This window comes from Buceros rhinoceros, unplaced genomic scaffold (genome assembly GCF_000710305.1).
Source record: "Buceros rhinoceros silvestris isolate BGI_N320 unplaced genomic scaffold, ASM71030v1 scaffold10087, whole genome shotgun sequence".
In the NCBI taxonomy this organism is placed as follows: Eukaryota; Metazoa; Chordata; class Aves; order Bucerotiformes; family Bucerotidae; genus Buceros; species Buceros rhinoceros.
The window spans coordinates 63952-79666 of record NW_010421590.1 but is presented as its reverse complement, the minus strand read 5'-3'; the positions used below and the strand labels follow the sequence as shown (position 1 = coordinate 79666).

Here is a 15715-nt window from a genome sequence, read left to right as displayed (position 1 = left end):
CCTACATCTGTCTAGCAATTTGCATGTGCTGAGATTTCTTGTTTCTATGAGTACTGCAACAAGAATTGTGTGCATCTTTTGAGCAGTTACAGATGAAGCTGCAGAGTAGTTTAGTATAATTACTCTTCTCGTTACCTGAGTACTTGCATCTTTTGATAGAAAATTGAGATGCCCATTGTTAGTAAGTGAGAAGAATACTGAAGATGTAGGCTGTGGCTGAGGAGGGTGTCAGAAGTGAGCTTTTTACAGTGCTGTTTCTTTCACCAGTTCCATGTGAAACAGTTGACATGCTGGTCACACGTTAACGCTCTTGTCATTCTGTGTTTTCACAGCCCAATTATGGAAGCTTTTGGCAATGCTAAGACTGTTTACAACAACAACTCAAGTCGCTTTGGGAAGTTTATTCAGCTGAACATCTGTCAAAGAGGAAACATTCAGGGAGGAAGAATTATAGATTGTATCCTCATTTGGTCATTTTAGCCTTGTTTCTGGACCGCTCCCATGTACCTCCTCTGTGAAGGGCTGAGAGAGAAGTGACTCGCCCTTGTCTGTCCTTTCACACCATCCTGAAACATACACACTTAAATTGAGCTGATGTAGGTGGGAAAAGGAGGCAGCAACACCAAGTTCTGCATGTTTGTGCACATGCACACATGCATTTGTGGTGTGGTGGGGTTTATATGCCTCCTGGATGACAAGGATTTTGTATTGCTACTGCTGGTGTGGCTTGTGCGTGTACCTATATAGTGAGCTAAAAGAGCTTGAGTTCTTGGGGAAAACTTCAGTTATCAGCTATTTCCCTTATTTACACTATCTGAAGAGAAGATTCTGACTTTTCTGGAAAAAGTACTTGAAAGAGCAGAGTTGCTGAATTTCTGCAGTGTGAGCCTGGGTGCGTCAAATGCTTGGATTTGTCCTGCATTTGGCAAAATTGGACTATGAGCCAGGTCCAACAGAGCACCAGAGGGTATGGGAAATATACTGAGGGATTCTCCCTAGTCCTTTGAACGTAAGCTGGTTTTGCAGTGGGACAAACTTCATCTTTAAAGCTGTTTCCAAGCTTTAGGGAAAAGAAAATCTAAGGGAAAGCAGATGATTATTAAAATCCAGAACATGACAAGTCCAGTTCGGATGGGATGGAAGAGGAGGTGGTGTGGCAACACATTGGTATTAGAAGTGCTGCAATATTATCACTGCTGCTACTTTGTCTTGTTGTGGCAGTAGGCATGTTGTAAGAAAAGACCATTGATGCTCTTCCTATTGCCTCAGATGAAAGAAGGAAGATTATAAATAGCTTGTGCATCAATTGCTTTTTACTTTATTCCTTGACTGAAGTTTTTCTTCCTGGCTATAGATTTATTGGAAAAAGTAAGTGAATGTTTGCTGTTGCTCAGTTAATTTTGTTTAACATTTTCTTTGAAATTGTGGATAACAAAATTCTCCTTAAAAATGATTGCTTAAATGGAAACTATTCTTTACTTTGACAGAATCGTGTAGTAAGACAAAACCCGGGGGAAAGAAATTATCATATATTCTATGCTCTGCTGGCAGGGATAGAAGAGAGAGAGAAAGGTGAGTGGTAAAGTGCAAGTCACACAACTGTAGTGCTTACTGCTAGCAGTCAGCCATGGTGACAGCAGTGAAGAATTTAACTGCAGAAACCCACTAACCCAAGCAGAGAAATAGGTTATTTATTCAGCTGGGATTCAGTGAGTGTGAATTTGAGCTCAACTTGCTAAAGCAACCTGCTTAGTTGAAGAATGTTCCCGAGTGTCGGTAATTTGTCTCCCAGATTCTGCTGCTGCCCTGGGAAAATTACTTGAGGACAAACATGCCTCATTCTGTTCAAACTGAATATTTTTGCTGGTACTAGATAACTTCACAGCAACAAAGAGAAATAATTCTGGTTGCTCTAATCCTCTCTCATAAAGAATAAATCCACTGAACAAAAGAAATGACATCTGTATATGTGTAAAATTGCCTAAAGCTGTCTTGGCGTCTCCCTTTGGGCCTGCTGTATCTTTGCATGCTGGAAAGTAGAGTTAACTGCATTGCACAACTAAATAAAGCAAAAAACCAGCAAAACCCATCTCTGATTTTAATATAAAAATCTGCTTTGTGCATCAACATAATTTCTGAGCAAATGAATTGTCAACTGTTTAGCTTTCACTTAGTAATTTTGTGGAGTGCTTTTGTTTTGGTTTTTTCTTTTTTTCACTCTCATACTCTTTTCTCTCCTCATTAGATGCTTTTTACTTATCTGTACCGGAGAACTACCACTACCTGAATCAGTCTGGATGTATAGTGGATAAGACAATCAGTGACAAAGATTCTTTCAAGGAAGTCATTGTGAGTTGTTTCTCTAGTTCTTTGTGCTTTAAAAATGCTGGAGGTTCGGGTGCCTGAAGCCCATTGACAGAGCAGGGGACAAAGCCTTCTTGTGCTTATTTGCACAAGCAGCTCTCTCCTCGAGGCACTAATCTTACAGGGGCTTATATTTTCTACTACTTTATTGTCATTTTGAGCATGCCCTACCTTCCCCCCTATATTTGATTTTTACTCTATCATTTCAAGGTGTGCTGTAATTTAGTGAAATTATTACATTTTGTAATGAAAACAGGATCAGTTGGGAAGGCAGTAAAGCATTTACATGCCTTTGTCTTTCCCTGCACTCTTTTATATGTCTGCTTCCACTGTTTTTCCACCCTAAAGGTTTGCCTAGATCCTATGGCATCTACTGGGTCGAGTCCAGAGTGCAGCACATAGGGAGCAGAAGCACTTGGGCTTTTGGGACTCTAAGTTACAGCTGGGAAATCCAGTTGTAGAGAGTAACTTGCACGACAGAATTGAAGAAAATGTAAACACAAATTAAAAAACAGGTTCTGATGGAGTCTGTCTCTGAACAGCTTCATGTCTTACACCCACACCAATCAGCAGCAATTTGTCTATACTGACTGTTATGATAATTGCTAATTGTTTACTATGCCACCAAGGTGGTATGTGTTAGATTTTAAAAATATTTGGTTTTATGCCTTTCGCCAAACTATTTTCACTTAGGTATCTTAATGTCTGCCAAACTGACAATGGTGACATGGTGGATGCAGCAGTTGTTTTTACTGTAAAAATCCCTCACCTAGTATGGTGGAAGGAGGTGTTGGAAAAGTTGGTAACTTACCTATCTTATAATCACGCACTTAAGTTGATCATCATGACATTTAATTTGTGCTGATCACCCCAGGGTAGGCATAGCCTGAGCAGGTGATGCTTGCGAGCTGCCAGCAGTGCAGGCAGGCTTGGAGCGGCGGCTGAGGCTGCCAGGCTGCGTTCCCAGAGCAGGAGGAGGGCAGAAACCCTACAGTTCACCCTCACCTCTCATTTCCTGTAGAGTGATGTCCTTTTCCCACTGTTGTGGTTTAAGTCCCAGAAATGTTACTTAAGTGAAACTTTTTTGTAGGAGATGGGGAGGAACATCACAGTGAGCATGGAGACGAACTCCTAGTGCTGCCGCCTTTCTTAGAGCTATGTTGTGAATGGTCTTCTATACAAAATAAACCTCAAACCATTATCTCTTCTCTGCTTTTAATTGTGGGATGAGGCTGAGGCTTTTCCATTTGTAATCGTTGATTTATGAAAGATAAAATGTGTCACGTGTCATCTGGCAGATGCCTGCAGTTACCATAACATGATAACTGTAAAGGTATAAAACTGTGATCTGGTCTGAGACAGGCTCATATTAGACCCAAATTTGGGAAATTCTGGTAATTTCAAGAGGAAGATTATAAATAGCTTGTGCATTAATTGCTTTTTACTTTATTCCATGACCGTTCTCCTCATTTTCATAGTTGAGGCTTGATCATTGCCATACTGATATTCATAAATTCAACACATTTTATGTAGGTCCTTTGTCTTGCTCAGTTTTGCTGTAAGATGTCAGACCACGCTGGTGAGATGCGTGTTTGGGCTTCATGGCTTGTGAGAATATGCTGCAGAAGGCTGCCTCTGAATTCTCTGTGGCTGAGACAACAAATGAGCACATCTTACATGTTACTGTTTCCTCCCCTGTGCCTCGTTACCTACAAGGCTAATTGGCGACATTTGCTACAAACACAGAGGATGTTATCAGTTACTAATGCAAATTACTGAAATTGCATCTAATGCATGAGTCAGTCAGGCATTCCAATATTTATACATTTTAATGAAGAATTTGAAAGCAAATTACAGCATCCAAAGGAGATTTCTTAAAACCAGAGTGATACTTACATGTTCGAAGATGTCCCTGTCATGTCTTACAGTATATTCCATTTGGGATGAAGCCAAAGGAATCAACTCGTGCCAGCCCTCTGTCAGTCCTGACTTGCTTTTCTAAGGCCTGACAACGTAGTTGGTGGGTTTGTCCTTGTCCCTGTTTTTGAGTCAGTGTGCATGCTGGTGAAGAAGCTCTCATGTCATTCCAGACTGCAATGGAAGTGATGCAGTTCAGCAAGGAGGAGGTGCGAGAAGTTTTGAGGCTGTTGGCTGGCATTTTGCATCTCGGAAATGTTGAGTTCATCACTGCTGGTGGGGCCCAGGTGTCCTTTAAAACAGGTGAGAGGGCTGTGCCTGGGGTCGTGAAAGCTCTGTTTGTTGCTGGTGTACCTGACCATAGCAAGGATGGGCAGTGAAAGGGTTTTACTGGGTTTTAGCACCTCTAAGTGTTGATTAGAATGTTAGTTTTGGGGTTTTTAACAAATAAGGGATGCTAGGCCTCAGTTAGGGAAGACCTTGGGCACGTATTTATTACTGTAATAGCAGTGAAATTCCATTTTAATCTAATTCCTTCTTTGGAATATTCTCAAGTTGGTAAAACATAAGTGCTCAAGTACATGCCTTGACTGAGTTCTCCACTGAAGGTATCTTTTGTTAGAGCTTTCAAGACTTCAGTTAAAGGTCTGACAGTATGTGCTGGTATGTCTAAAGATGGGCTGGCAAACATTTTAAATGTTTTTTCAAATATGGCAATAAAGAATAGCATTATGTACTCCTTTATATACCACCTTATAGCAAAATTGCAAATTAAAGTATGCATGTAAGGAAAAAAAATATTTTTTTTCTAACGACATCATCCCAAGGGAAGCTGAAATACATTCACATGGACAAAGAGTGAATTACTGTTTGTATCTGAAAAAATATGTTAGTGTAAGCAGTAGATTGTTTGAATCCTGGAAATGTAACATTAAGAGGAAAACAAATATTTGTGACTGACTTGTGATGCATTTCTACTGCTAAATCCCTTCAGTTGTGCATATTTGTGATACTGTGCCTTCTTATGAGCAGCAAAAACACATTCTGGAGTTCCTAATTGTGTTTTTTATTTCTAATCCCCATTATTTTAGAAGCATATTAAATGGTGGTGACAGTAATAATAGCGATGCAACAAATTAATTGCATAACCTTACAGATATAAGGATGTATTTGTCTCTTTCTTTTGCAGCTCTGGGTAGATCTGCTGAACTACTGGGGTTGGACTCCACACAGCTAACTGAAGCATTGACACAGAGATCAATGATACTCAGGGGAGAAGAAATCCTAACACCTCTTAGTATACAACAGGTGAAGATGTCTCAGTTTTGACATGGTTTTAGAGGGGCACTTATATATGACTCGGTCTTCAAGTCCAAGGAAACTCAGGAACAGAAGCTTAGCTCATGCATCAGAGTTGCTATCAGAAAAATTACGTAGGTTTTTCTGATAAGAATATAATTGCAATTTTAGAAATCTCTAATCTCTGTAGATCCCATCCTATCATTCCAGCCAGGGCTTGTAGCTTGGCTCTTGTTATTCTTATTAAGCCTGATTGCTTACCTTTTTTTTTTTTTCCAAATTCTGATTATGTAGGCTAATATTTTCCATTATGGACATTTATGTCACGTGGGTGTTTTGAAAACTTTCAACAGAAATGATATTATTGTTTACAGGAAGGGGAGGAGAAATAGGTATACATAACGTTACACTTACCTCTAGATAAGGTGTTATCTGCTACACTTCTCTTTTCTTCATCCAGACCTTAACTTTATAATTTCCTCATTTTTGAATGCTTTAGCCTGGAAATGTAATTTTAAAGCTGTATGAGTGTACAGCTGTTACACAGCTGTAACTGTTCATACAATGGCTACATAGGAATACAAACCTGCTTGCATTATACATAGCTTCACGCTGTGCAAAGGGTGCTGACCAGCAAGCCTGGTAAGTTCTCGGTTACAGGGATGATTGACACGTTGTGTATTCCTTCTTTAATGCAGGCAATAGATAGCAGAGATTCTATGGCTATGGCACTTTATTCTCAGTGTTTTGCTTGGGTCATTAAGAAAATCAACAGCAGAATCAGGAGCAAGGAAGACTTTAAGTCCATTGGAATTTTGGACATATTTGGATTTGAAAACTTTGAGGTAGGTTTCAAAAGCTTGTTCTCATGGATTGTCTGATACTTATGCTTCATCTTTATTAGAACTTCATGTTACAACTTAAACCAGTTCACTCTTTGCTAGATATAATACTTCTGGTGTATGCATTTTTGAAAATTTCTTGTCTCTTTAGGTAAATCGTTTTGAGCAGTTCAATATTAACTACGCAAATGAAAAGCTTCAGGAGTATTTCAACAAGCACATCTTTTCCTTGGAGCAACTGGAATACAGCAGGTAAAGAGATACAGATGAAATTTGAAAGGATTTTTAAAGTATCAGTATTCACTTGAAATCTGCATTCCCAGCTACCTTAGCTTCCTTAGAAAATCTCTGTCGAGGTTTGAATTTTTTAAAAGTGAGCTGATTTGCTGTAATTTGCAAAATAAATACATCAGCTCCTCCTATTTCTATATTTAAAATAATTTTGTCGTAGTTGTCAATAAAAAGGTCCTTATTTTCCTTAGGGAAGGACTAATTTGGGAGGATATTGACTGGACAGACAATGGAGAGTGCTTGGATCTTATTGAAAAGGTAATAAAGAATTTGATACCAATACCTATTTCTAGGTTTTTTTTCTGAAATAATGTATCTTTAATTGCTAACACAAATAACAAGTAAGGAGAATGGTGGATTCTGCATGTTTAAATAGTGAACTTTTAATTGGATCATTTTTATGCATGGATATATTGTAGATTATATTGTAAGCTCAATGTATGTATCTTTCCTTGTAGTAACTTTTAAGAGTGTATGATTATATACAAAGTAATATTTGGAGATGATTATGAAGAATAGAAAGAGGGGACAGAAAGAGTGACAGTGTCCTGCCCCCTTAATAGCTTTTCGTGGGATGTGGGTAATCTTCAACTGTTGCCTTCCAGTTTTGGCTTTATCCATAATTTTGTTTGTGTTCTGATTTGTACTAAAGGAACAGGCAAAAGAGCCTGAAATTTCTGCAGGGTTGTTGATAGGAACCTTTAGCGGTGAGGGCCAGATAAAGTCTTGAGTTCTCTGTGTAGAAATTGTAACTCCAGCTGGATGACAAAGCCGAAGTTATATATCCTGTGCTAGCTTTTGCCAGCAGTACAAGCGGGCTGCGTGAGTTTACCTTCGTAGTGGGATGTGTGGCTGCACGTGTTTAGGATGACCACAGAAACCGATGGCAGTGGGCAGGGAATCCAGCTGCCAGGGCGTAACTGCAGTCAGAGCAGCGTCGGGAGCTGCTCTGGGCTGATGGGAAGTGGCTTATTAAAATGTGCACCTGGAGAACTGTGTTTTTCTGAGAGGCTGTATCAGCCTGAAGCTTACTGGATGCATTAATTAACTGCAGGGCAGCTTGCTTTGTTTACAGCCTCTTCTAGTGTGACAAGTAGGGAACATCAAAGAAAATTACACAGAGGCACATGCAAAGCAAAGGGAGGTTGTTTCATGCAGTGTGTCTTTTGCTGTGCCCGTGAGCACTGTGGGTGCTAAAAGTTTGCACGGTTCAACAACTAAGTAGATAAATTTATGGAAGAAAAATTTTTGAAAGACTGTTTACATGAACTCCTCAGATTTAAGGAACTCCTGATCATTGGAGATCTTGGAGGCTGAGGTTATATTCTGGAGCAATGTCATTCTATGCACTTAAAAACTGACTATGTCAAATTGGATTGCAGTCCTGTATGAGTGTGAGATTTTAGTCATGTACGGGTAGTTTTGTGCCTCGCCGCACACAACTTTAAGGACTTAGTGTTGGGGATGTCTGTCCATCTGTGCACTAATTCATTTTCTGCTGCCTCTTGCTGTTGTAGAAACTGGGTCTGCTGGCGCTCATCAATGAAGAGAGCCATTTTCCACAAGCTACTGACTCCACCTTGCTGGAGAAGTTGAACACCCAGCACGCTGTATGTGATAGTTTGCTCATGTTTTCTGTGCAAATTATGGAGCGTCTATTTGCTTCTGTAGAAATTAATGGTTCAAATATATAGATGGATAGTTATAGAGAGGCTGTTTTGGATGTGATCCTACTTCCTTGGCAATCAGTATCATTTGCTGTCAAGACTGAGTCAGTTACCTGGAAGAATCTATCTTTGATAAAGGTTTCCATGTTGGTGAATAAGCCAAATTCTGCTCTTAGAGCTCCAACAACCTGCAGTAGCTCAGATTGCTTAGACCTTCAGTTTCCCTTGATTTAATGAAGAATTCACCTTGATGTCATTTACCATAAAGGTTGCTGTTTCCTCTGTCCAGATTGATGTTACCTTTATTTGTCATCCTAGAATTATTTTCAAAAATTTCTGGGGTACAAGCATATCCACCAGTCTTCGTAACTGCCCAGTTAAGACAGAGCCTTCTTTTTCAAAGTGCCATTACTAGATGGTTCTGCCAGATGGTTTCAGGTTTAGTATAATGCCTTTTTAGGTACTATAAATCTGTTATTACTTCATTTGAAGCAGCCCAGACTAACAAATCCTATTATTGTTATGAACTGGTTGTTTGCTTTTGGAGCACTAATCTTCCAGGGAGTTCACTGGAAGACAGTGGTTTGTTTAGATCTGGGTTGAGAGAATAATGTGACCCTTCGTATCATTCCACTCCCTGACACCTCCACCCAAATATTTTTCTCTTTTCTTTCCACTTAGAACAATCCTTTTTATGTCAAACCAAGAGTTGCCGTTCACAACTTTGGAGTGAAGCACTATGCTGGCGAGGTAAATTTCTTTTATTTGTTGAAATTATTCTGAACGGAGTTTTCATTAGCTTAATTATACCCTGAGGCTGCTCAAAATTAACTAAAGCACTCTGTTCCTCAGCACTTTGTTCAGTACTGCTCATGTGAAAGACTACTTGGTTTGTTGTTAGAATTCACTGTTTCCTGCTAGGTCCAGTATGATGTCAGGGGGATCTTGGAGAAGAACAGAGATACTTTCAGAGACGATCTCCTAAACTTGTTACGTGAAAGCAGGTACGTTTCTGTGATTTTTGTTGAGGATATGAGGTTAAGTGGTGTCATATCACCTAATTCTGCCAGGGTTGGAATGTTAGATGTAGATGTTGCGTAGCACCAGACCTTGACAGAGTTGAAATGAACATAGAAGCAATATCAGAGGTGCCTGTAAGCAGATCTGGCTGTAATGGGTTCTTACGAAGCTGGGTTTTCCTGCGTTGTACAGTACCTTGTCCCAGGTCAGTCCAGGGGACTGCTAGAGAGCTCCATTGCTACTCAGTGGTAAGAATGCTGGTGATGCTTTTAACTGTTTTAGGATTCCTCATAGACAGTATGCAGGCATGGTTTTTTACTTCACATACAGTCTGATTTGCTGGTATTTATTGCACTCCCTAATTTGACTGACAGCTTAGTGTCAGGGACCTACCACAGTGCAAATTGCCTCGTAGCAATTCCCTCACAGGGAGGATTTCTGTAAAGATTTATGTTACTGAAAGACTGAGCTTGGATGTCTTTAGTACCTGCCATTCTGCTGTGTAAGGTCTCAGGAGTCTCACAGTGGTACCCCTGTGCACTGGACAGTTACCACATCCTTTTATGTAGTTGAGACTCCAGGACACTCAGACGGGTGACAAAAGAGGAGGGAGCTGAGCCTGGGTGTTGCTGTCTCAGCTGCTGCCCTCACCCATCCTGTCCAGTCATCTTGCCTTGCTGTGCGAGTTGCTTGTTTGTAAATCCCTTAATCCCTTCTGTGCAGCAGAAACTGTTAATAAACATTTCCCACTCTGTGGTGTTTTTTCTGGTTTCATGACCTATATGACATAACATCTGTCAATTGAAGTATGTAGGTAAAAGTAGTAAACGAATTAAAGCTGCTGGGCCTGGTTTTGCTCTTACACCAATGCCTGTCTTGGAGCTTAAGTTAAAAGGCCTGTACTTCTGTAGGCGTGGTGAGAGGAGAGTACCAAGCTGACAGGGCAGAAAACAGCATACACAGCTGGTATCTGAGAGTGAGGGTCATGCAGTTGTTTTGTGTAACAAGCTGTAAGTCTTGGGTTTTAGTCTTTCTTCAGGTGTAGTTCCCATTACAGTCAGCTGGAGTTTGGGTTGAGTGGAATAAAATGCATTACGGACTCCAGGACTTCACACTTGATTTCCCTAATGATATGTTGTGAGTGGAGAAGTGTTTTGTTTTGGTGGTTTTTTCTGTCATGCATGAATTCTCCAAAGTAAAGTCTTATAAAAGATTATGGAGAAAATCAACAACCATTTTTTGGATGAAGGAGCTGCCTTCTAAGGCGCAGTGCTTTCTTTGCATTCTGTGGTGGTAAACCTCACAGTCTGATAAGATACACTTTTAGAGATAATATTTTTCTTTCCCATTTCAGTCTTGATTTCATCTATGATCTATTTGAACATGTTTCAAGTCGCAACAGTCAAGACACTCTTAAATGTGGAAGCAAGCATCGAAAACCCACTGTCAGTCTCCAGTTCAAGGTTGGTTAATGTGTCATTTCTGCTCTGTAGCTAATCGGTGATAGAAAAGCCCTGTTTGGTAAAGAACAGTTGCCAGTTAAAACAGGCAGGATTTCAGCATCAAAACATTTCTGTCTCTTCTATGAAACTGCACTTGCTAATCAACTGATTGGCCATACCAGCTAGCTTCAAGCAGATACTAACCTTCGCATTGCACCGTCTGCACAAAACTCCTGCTGCTTATTTGTCCTGTATTTAAAGCTCATATGAAGTTGGTCTTTCTCGTCCTTCTTCTAATCTAAAACTAACCACAAAACTGCAAAAAGCCTGACAGCAGTGTTCGTATGGTAAGTACTGAATAAATACCTCATTAAGGTGTTGCCTTGCTTTTTAACTTGAAATTTCGAAAGCATTTTTATTAAATGCCTTTTTATGGGGCTTTCTAGCCGTCCCATCAAAAATGGCACCAAATGGAAATCTAGCATAAAGTTTATCTGCAAGTTATTTAAAAGAGAAAGATTAGCACAAACCTTTTTCTAAATTGCGTGAGTACAAGTCTGGATTAGTTGTCTTTCATTTTGTTTGAATTAATATACATTTGCACTGTTCATTCACTTTTTTTTTTAAAAAAGGGAGCAGAGTCAGACCCCTTGAGGGCAGATTTTATCCTAATAGACTATGGCTAAGTGTTGGACAGAACAGCAAGGAGCATATGCTGGGGCACAGACAGCATCTTTTATTAAAAAGCACTGATGTTATATTCCCTGCTTCAGCTTGCTTTGTGCTCCCATCACTAATCTGAGACCGTACCTATTTCTTGTGGTGAGGTGGAATTTTTTGCTAGCTCTCTGGGATAGCAGAAGCTACTGTTTCCACTTAGTCATTTGTGCCTGTGCAAAGTAGACCTTTAACATATTACTGCATAAAAATTGACCATATTTTTGCACTCACTTTGCAGCTACAATGTGATTTAGAGTTCCTTCTCCATCAGGGCCTCTGGTCAATATAAAGCATGATAAAACATGAAATCCAAGCATAGCCGCCTCTTACCTAAAGCTGCAGTAACTGACCATTAACCAGTTGGGCCGCTTTACAAGGGGTTGACCTTCACGTCATGTCATCCCAAAGAATTAGCTTGAGTGTTTTTTCTGTGTTTTAAAACCTTCCAGGGATTAGTCCATCTCATTTCAGCTGAAGATAAGAACTTTGCCTTCACAATTTTATTCTCATGGTAGGTTGGTTAACTCTACTTTTCATCTGACATCCTGCCTAATGGGGACCTGGGGGTGCACGCAGAGTAGCTGATCTGTTTCAGCCTATTGCTTAAGGCAGGGCAGACTTCAGATTAGCTCATAACCTGACAGTGTTAGAGGCATGCAACACCCTGCAGAATCCAGCTGTCTGTACCACAGATGAATGTAAAAATATGTTAAGTCATTTTTGTTTAGACTGATCGACCTTTCCAGTCTCGGTAAGTAGTAGCGTGTGTTGAGTCAACTGGCTTAGTTGTCCATAGATGTAATGTTCACACAGGTTCAACAGAGATGAAACCTTTACTTTTTGAAGCTGTAAATATATGTTTTTACACAAAAAATTTTTGTCTTTGTATCTTCTGGCTCTTTAGTATTTGCTGCTCCCGACTCCTGGTCCATAGCCTGACAAAGGCAAACGAGCCATCATTTATGTTCCCAGTCACTTCACCATTTGCTCCTTTTTCTCCGTACTAGCTCCTGTGTACAGCCGCTACTCTGCCTGTTGCCTCTCTCACTCTGTGTTTAATCATCAAGAACACCCTTGGTTTGCAGATTAAAGCAAGAATTTGTTGTAACAGACTGCCATTGGCAGTTTCACTCAAACATATGGAGGACACACAGTGTTGCTCCTTTAAAAAGTGTGTTTTCTGTCTCCTTGGCAGTGTGCTCTGTATTCTCTCTGCTGCCTGGCACACAATGCCACCTCTGAAGGGTGAAACGTTAGCACTGCTGGCTTTCTGGGCTCTGCAGAGCCTGGGCTCCCCTGCGGTACAGTCATTTGTATCTCTGCAAAGTAAATGCAAGACTTTGTTTAAAATGGTTTATCGTATTTAATGATATGGAATGACGCAAGTTGGAATAAGATATGGAATGACAGCTCAGGCAAGAAAGGGGTGAAGCTGTAATTAAAATAATAATCATAAAAAGACTGAGAGATTTTAATGATTTTTATCTTCATGCTGAGGTTCAGACAACTGATGGTCTAATGTGTATCAGTTCATTCAGTTCTAAACGTAGGAAAAAACCACGTGTTTTCCTCTATGTTTTATTTAGCTGAACCTTATAATCTCTCTTTTTATTATTAAATGCAGTTAGCTCTCACATGAAATAACTGTGAAACCTGTCGTCTTAATGCTGTTAGCATTGCCTTTCAGTAAGATGTGTTTTCTTTACCACTCTATCCTTTACTCAGTTTTTGTTAATTTCAGGAAGGGGGTGTTTTGAAATCCAGTGTTGATAATGTCTACTGTATTCTAAAGTAACTCTTTTTTCAGAGTTTTTTATTATTTTTTCTATCCTCTTGTTGACTTACATTTATTATCAGAGTGTTCTTTTAGCAAGAAGGGTTGAGACCACACAGGAGAGAGGAACTCCCTGTGCACAAAATGCTGCTGATGGCAGAGAAAACAGAAAGTGAGTAGGGGTGGGTGGTTGAAATGAAAAGAGGAAATCGGATTTTGTGGGTATTGCAGTTGTACCTTAAACCCCTTATTCTTCCTTTTGACCTGTTCAACTTGAGCAGTTTGGGAATGTGGATCCTAAGTCTTCAGCAGTCATTCAAAAGATCCCTGAAACAGCAACTTCCCAATTTGGTGCTTCTCTGTGAACAGATTTCTTCATATCAATCTGTATAACTTGTTCACCGTAAAACAGTGATGATAGTTTTGATCAGAAGGGCCAGAGGAAGAAACGAGCATGCATGTACTGATCGATTCTGTATGTTCACAGGCAAGACTTACATGGGACAGTAATTTCTGGTCTGTACCGCTAGGTGTTGCAGTTAGATACTGTCTGCAGCGCTCAGCTGCAAGAGCTTTTGCCAGGGTATGTTGCCTCTACAAAAAGTCGGCTTGTGAACTGATGTCTTCTTTCTACCTGTGTTTTAGGAATCGCTTCATTCTTTAATGGCGACATTGAGTTCTTCAAATCCTTTCTTCGTTCGGTGCATCAAACCCAACGTGCAGAAGGTAAGATTTAAAATCACATCCGTCTTTTCTACGTGTCTCAGGCCTAATCTTTCATTGCCTGTCTGGTTATTTACCGTTGTGTCGAGCAGAGGGTAGCGTTCTTCACTGACTGGGTAGCGTTCTTCACTGACTTTGCAAAAGGCTTTTCAAAATGAACACTCTGGAAAAGCCTTTTTGGTTTTTTGGGGGGGTTTTTTTTTTGCTCTGGGCCGTGCCTTTGGGCACCTTTTTAATGGTCATTAAGCTCTGATAAGTGACTGGCTCTAAGGATGGATATAGAAGGAAGGTAGAAGGCTGCACTGTATGTTTGACAACTCTGTGAGACCCTTTTCAGGAAGAAAATGCCAATATTGCAAAGCCTTTTTTTTAAATCACTAGAGGCAGTGAGTGGTGGTGCATATAGCAAAACTGGTGTGAATGACTGACTCGGTCTTGTCTTTCAATTTATGTATACTTCTGGGTGTCTTCATGCTGGCTGTTTTCTTCGGTTACAGAATTATGTTTTTAAAACATCTGGAAACTAAGGCTTAACTCTACCAGTTTGTCTTTTGAGTCACAGATAATGTCAAGACTTAGATATGTAAGAGGTCTCCTTAGAAATGAAGTGGTAATGGTATAGTAAACACTGAAGTTAATGTTGTTCGCATGGCCCTGATATTCTGGGGTTTTGCATATCTGTTTTTGGCTTTGTAGACTGTTATTCAGGTGTGGTGTGCTTATGTAAAAAATGCAACAGGCGGAGGTGCTAACAAATCTGGTTATGGTTTTCACAGGGCAATTTAACAGATGATTTTGTTATACATGTTTTACGTGTTACATTTTTTCAGGATGTCTAGTTAATCAGGACACTAGCACATCAATCCCGTCAGATTTTTGTGTTATCTGGACGGCACATCCTTGACTTTGTTTTCATTTGCTGTTAACTCTGATTTTGCACTGTTAGTTGTGGTGTGTCACATTAACACACAGATTGTGGGCGCCTTAGTGAGAGGGAGCATCCTGGAAGCGAGTAAGACCTGCTTTCTGCATCTTGAAGTACTTGGTGCTTTGAGGTGTGTGGCCACCCAGTAGCCAAACCCACATGGGTGACAGTGCCTTGGCCAGCAGCTGGGGGACCCTGTGAGCCTACGTGTGTAGCAAAGCCCCATTTACGCTTATTTTTGTATCTGAGTAAGGCTTATCTCCGCAGTACCAAAATCACAAGGCTTTGCCATGGTTGATGCACTACCTGGCACTTGTTGCGTTTCCATAGCAAGGAAAACTCCCATGTTTCTTGTTGCTCTGCCAGTCTTTTCTCACTAGAATGCTTCATCCCTGACAAATTTAGCATATGCTACCGTATCTGCACGTAATCTTTTACTATCATTAAAACAAAGTTCTCACAGAATTAGCAGCAGTGCAAGCAGAAGGAGCTTAAGACAGCCTCAGTCTCAGGAAACCACATCTAAATGCAGGAGCGCATGCAGGACCAGATTGGGAAATTCCTGTAGACAATTCCTTTCAAACTACATGTAAAATGTCACTGAAATCTTACACAAAAATGTTTGTCCTTGTTTTCCATTTGCATTAATTTGATTGCAAATTTGTCTTTATTCAGTGGCTTTACCAAATGAGAAATCGTATTTGAAGATCAGGAGTAGACTAAAGTGTCAC

General features: G+C 40.2%; 1 protein-coding gene across 1 annotated transcript in view; it reads left to right on the top strand.

Moving 5' to 3' along the window:
- Nucleotides 1-15715, top strand: part of MYO10 (myosin X) — a 76077-nt gene that overhangs the window by 7799 nt on the left and 52563 nt on the right. Inside the window, exons 3-16 of the mRNA XM_010139728.1 lie at nucleotides 333-457; nucleotides 1355-1368; nucleotides 1488-1572; nucleotides 2246-2349; nucleotides 4455-4584; nucleotides 5471-5589; nucleotides 6279-6425; nucleotides 6574-6674; nucleotides 6905-6971; nucleotides 8231-8323; nucleotides 9062-9130; nucleotides 9302-9384; nucleotides 10755-10863; nucleotides 13982-14062. Of these exons, the coding sequence (XP_010138030.1) occupies nucleotides 333-457; nucleotides 1355-1368; nucleotides 1488-1572; nucleotides 2246-2349; nucleotides 4455-4584; nucleotides 5471-5589; nucleotides 6279-6425; nucleotides 6574-6674; nucleotides 6905-6971; nucleotides 8231-8323; nucleotides 9062-9130; nucleotides 9302-9384; nucleotides 10755-10863; nucleotides 13982-14062 (1327 nt within the window). The remainder of the gene's footprint in view (nucleotides 1-332; nucleotides 458-1354; nucleotides 1369-1487; nucleotides 1573-2245; nucleotides 2350-4454; nucleotides 4585-5470; nucleotides 5590-6278; nucleotides 6426-6573; nucleotides 6675-6904; nucleotides 6972-8230; nucleotides 8324-9061; nucleotides 9131-9301; nucleotides 9385-10754; nucleotides 10864-13981; nucleotides 14063-15715) is intronic.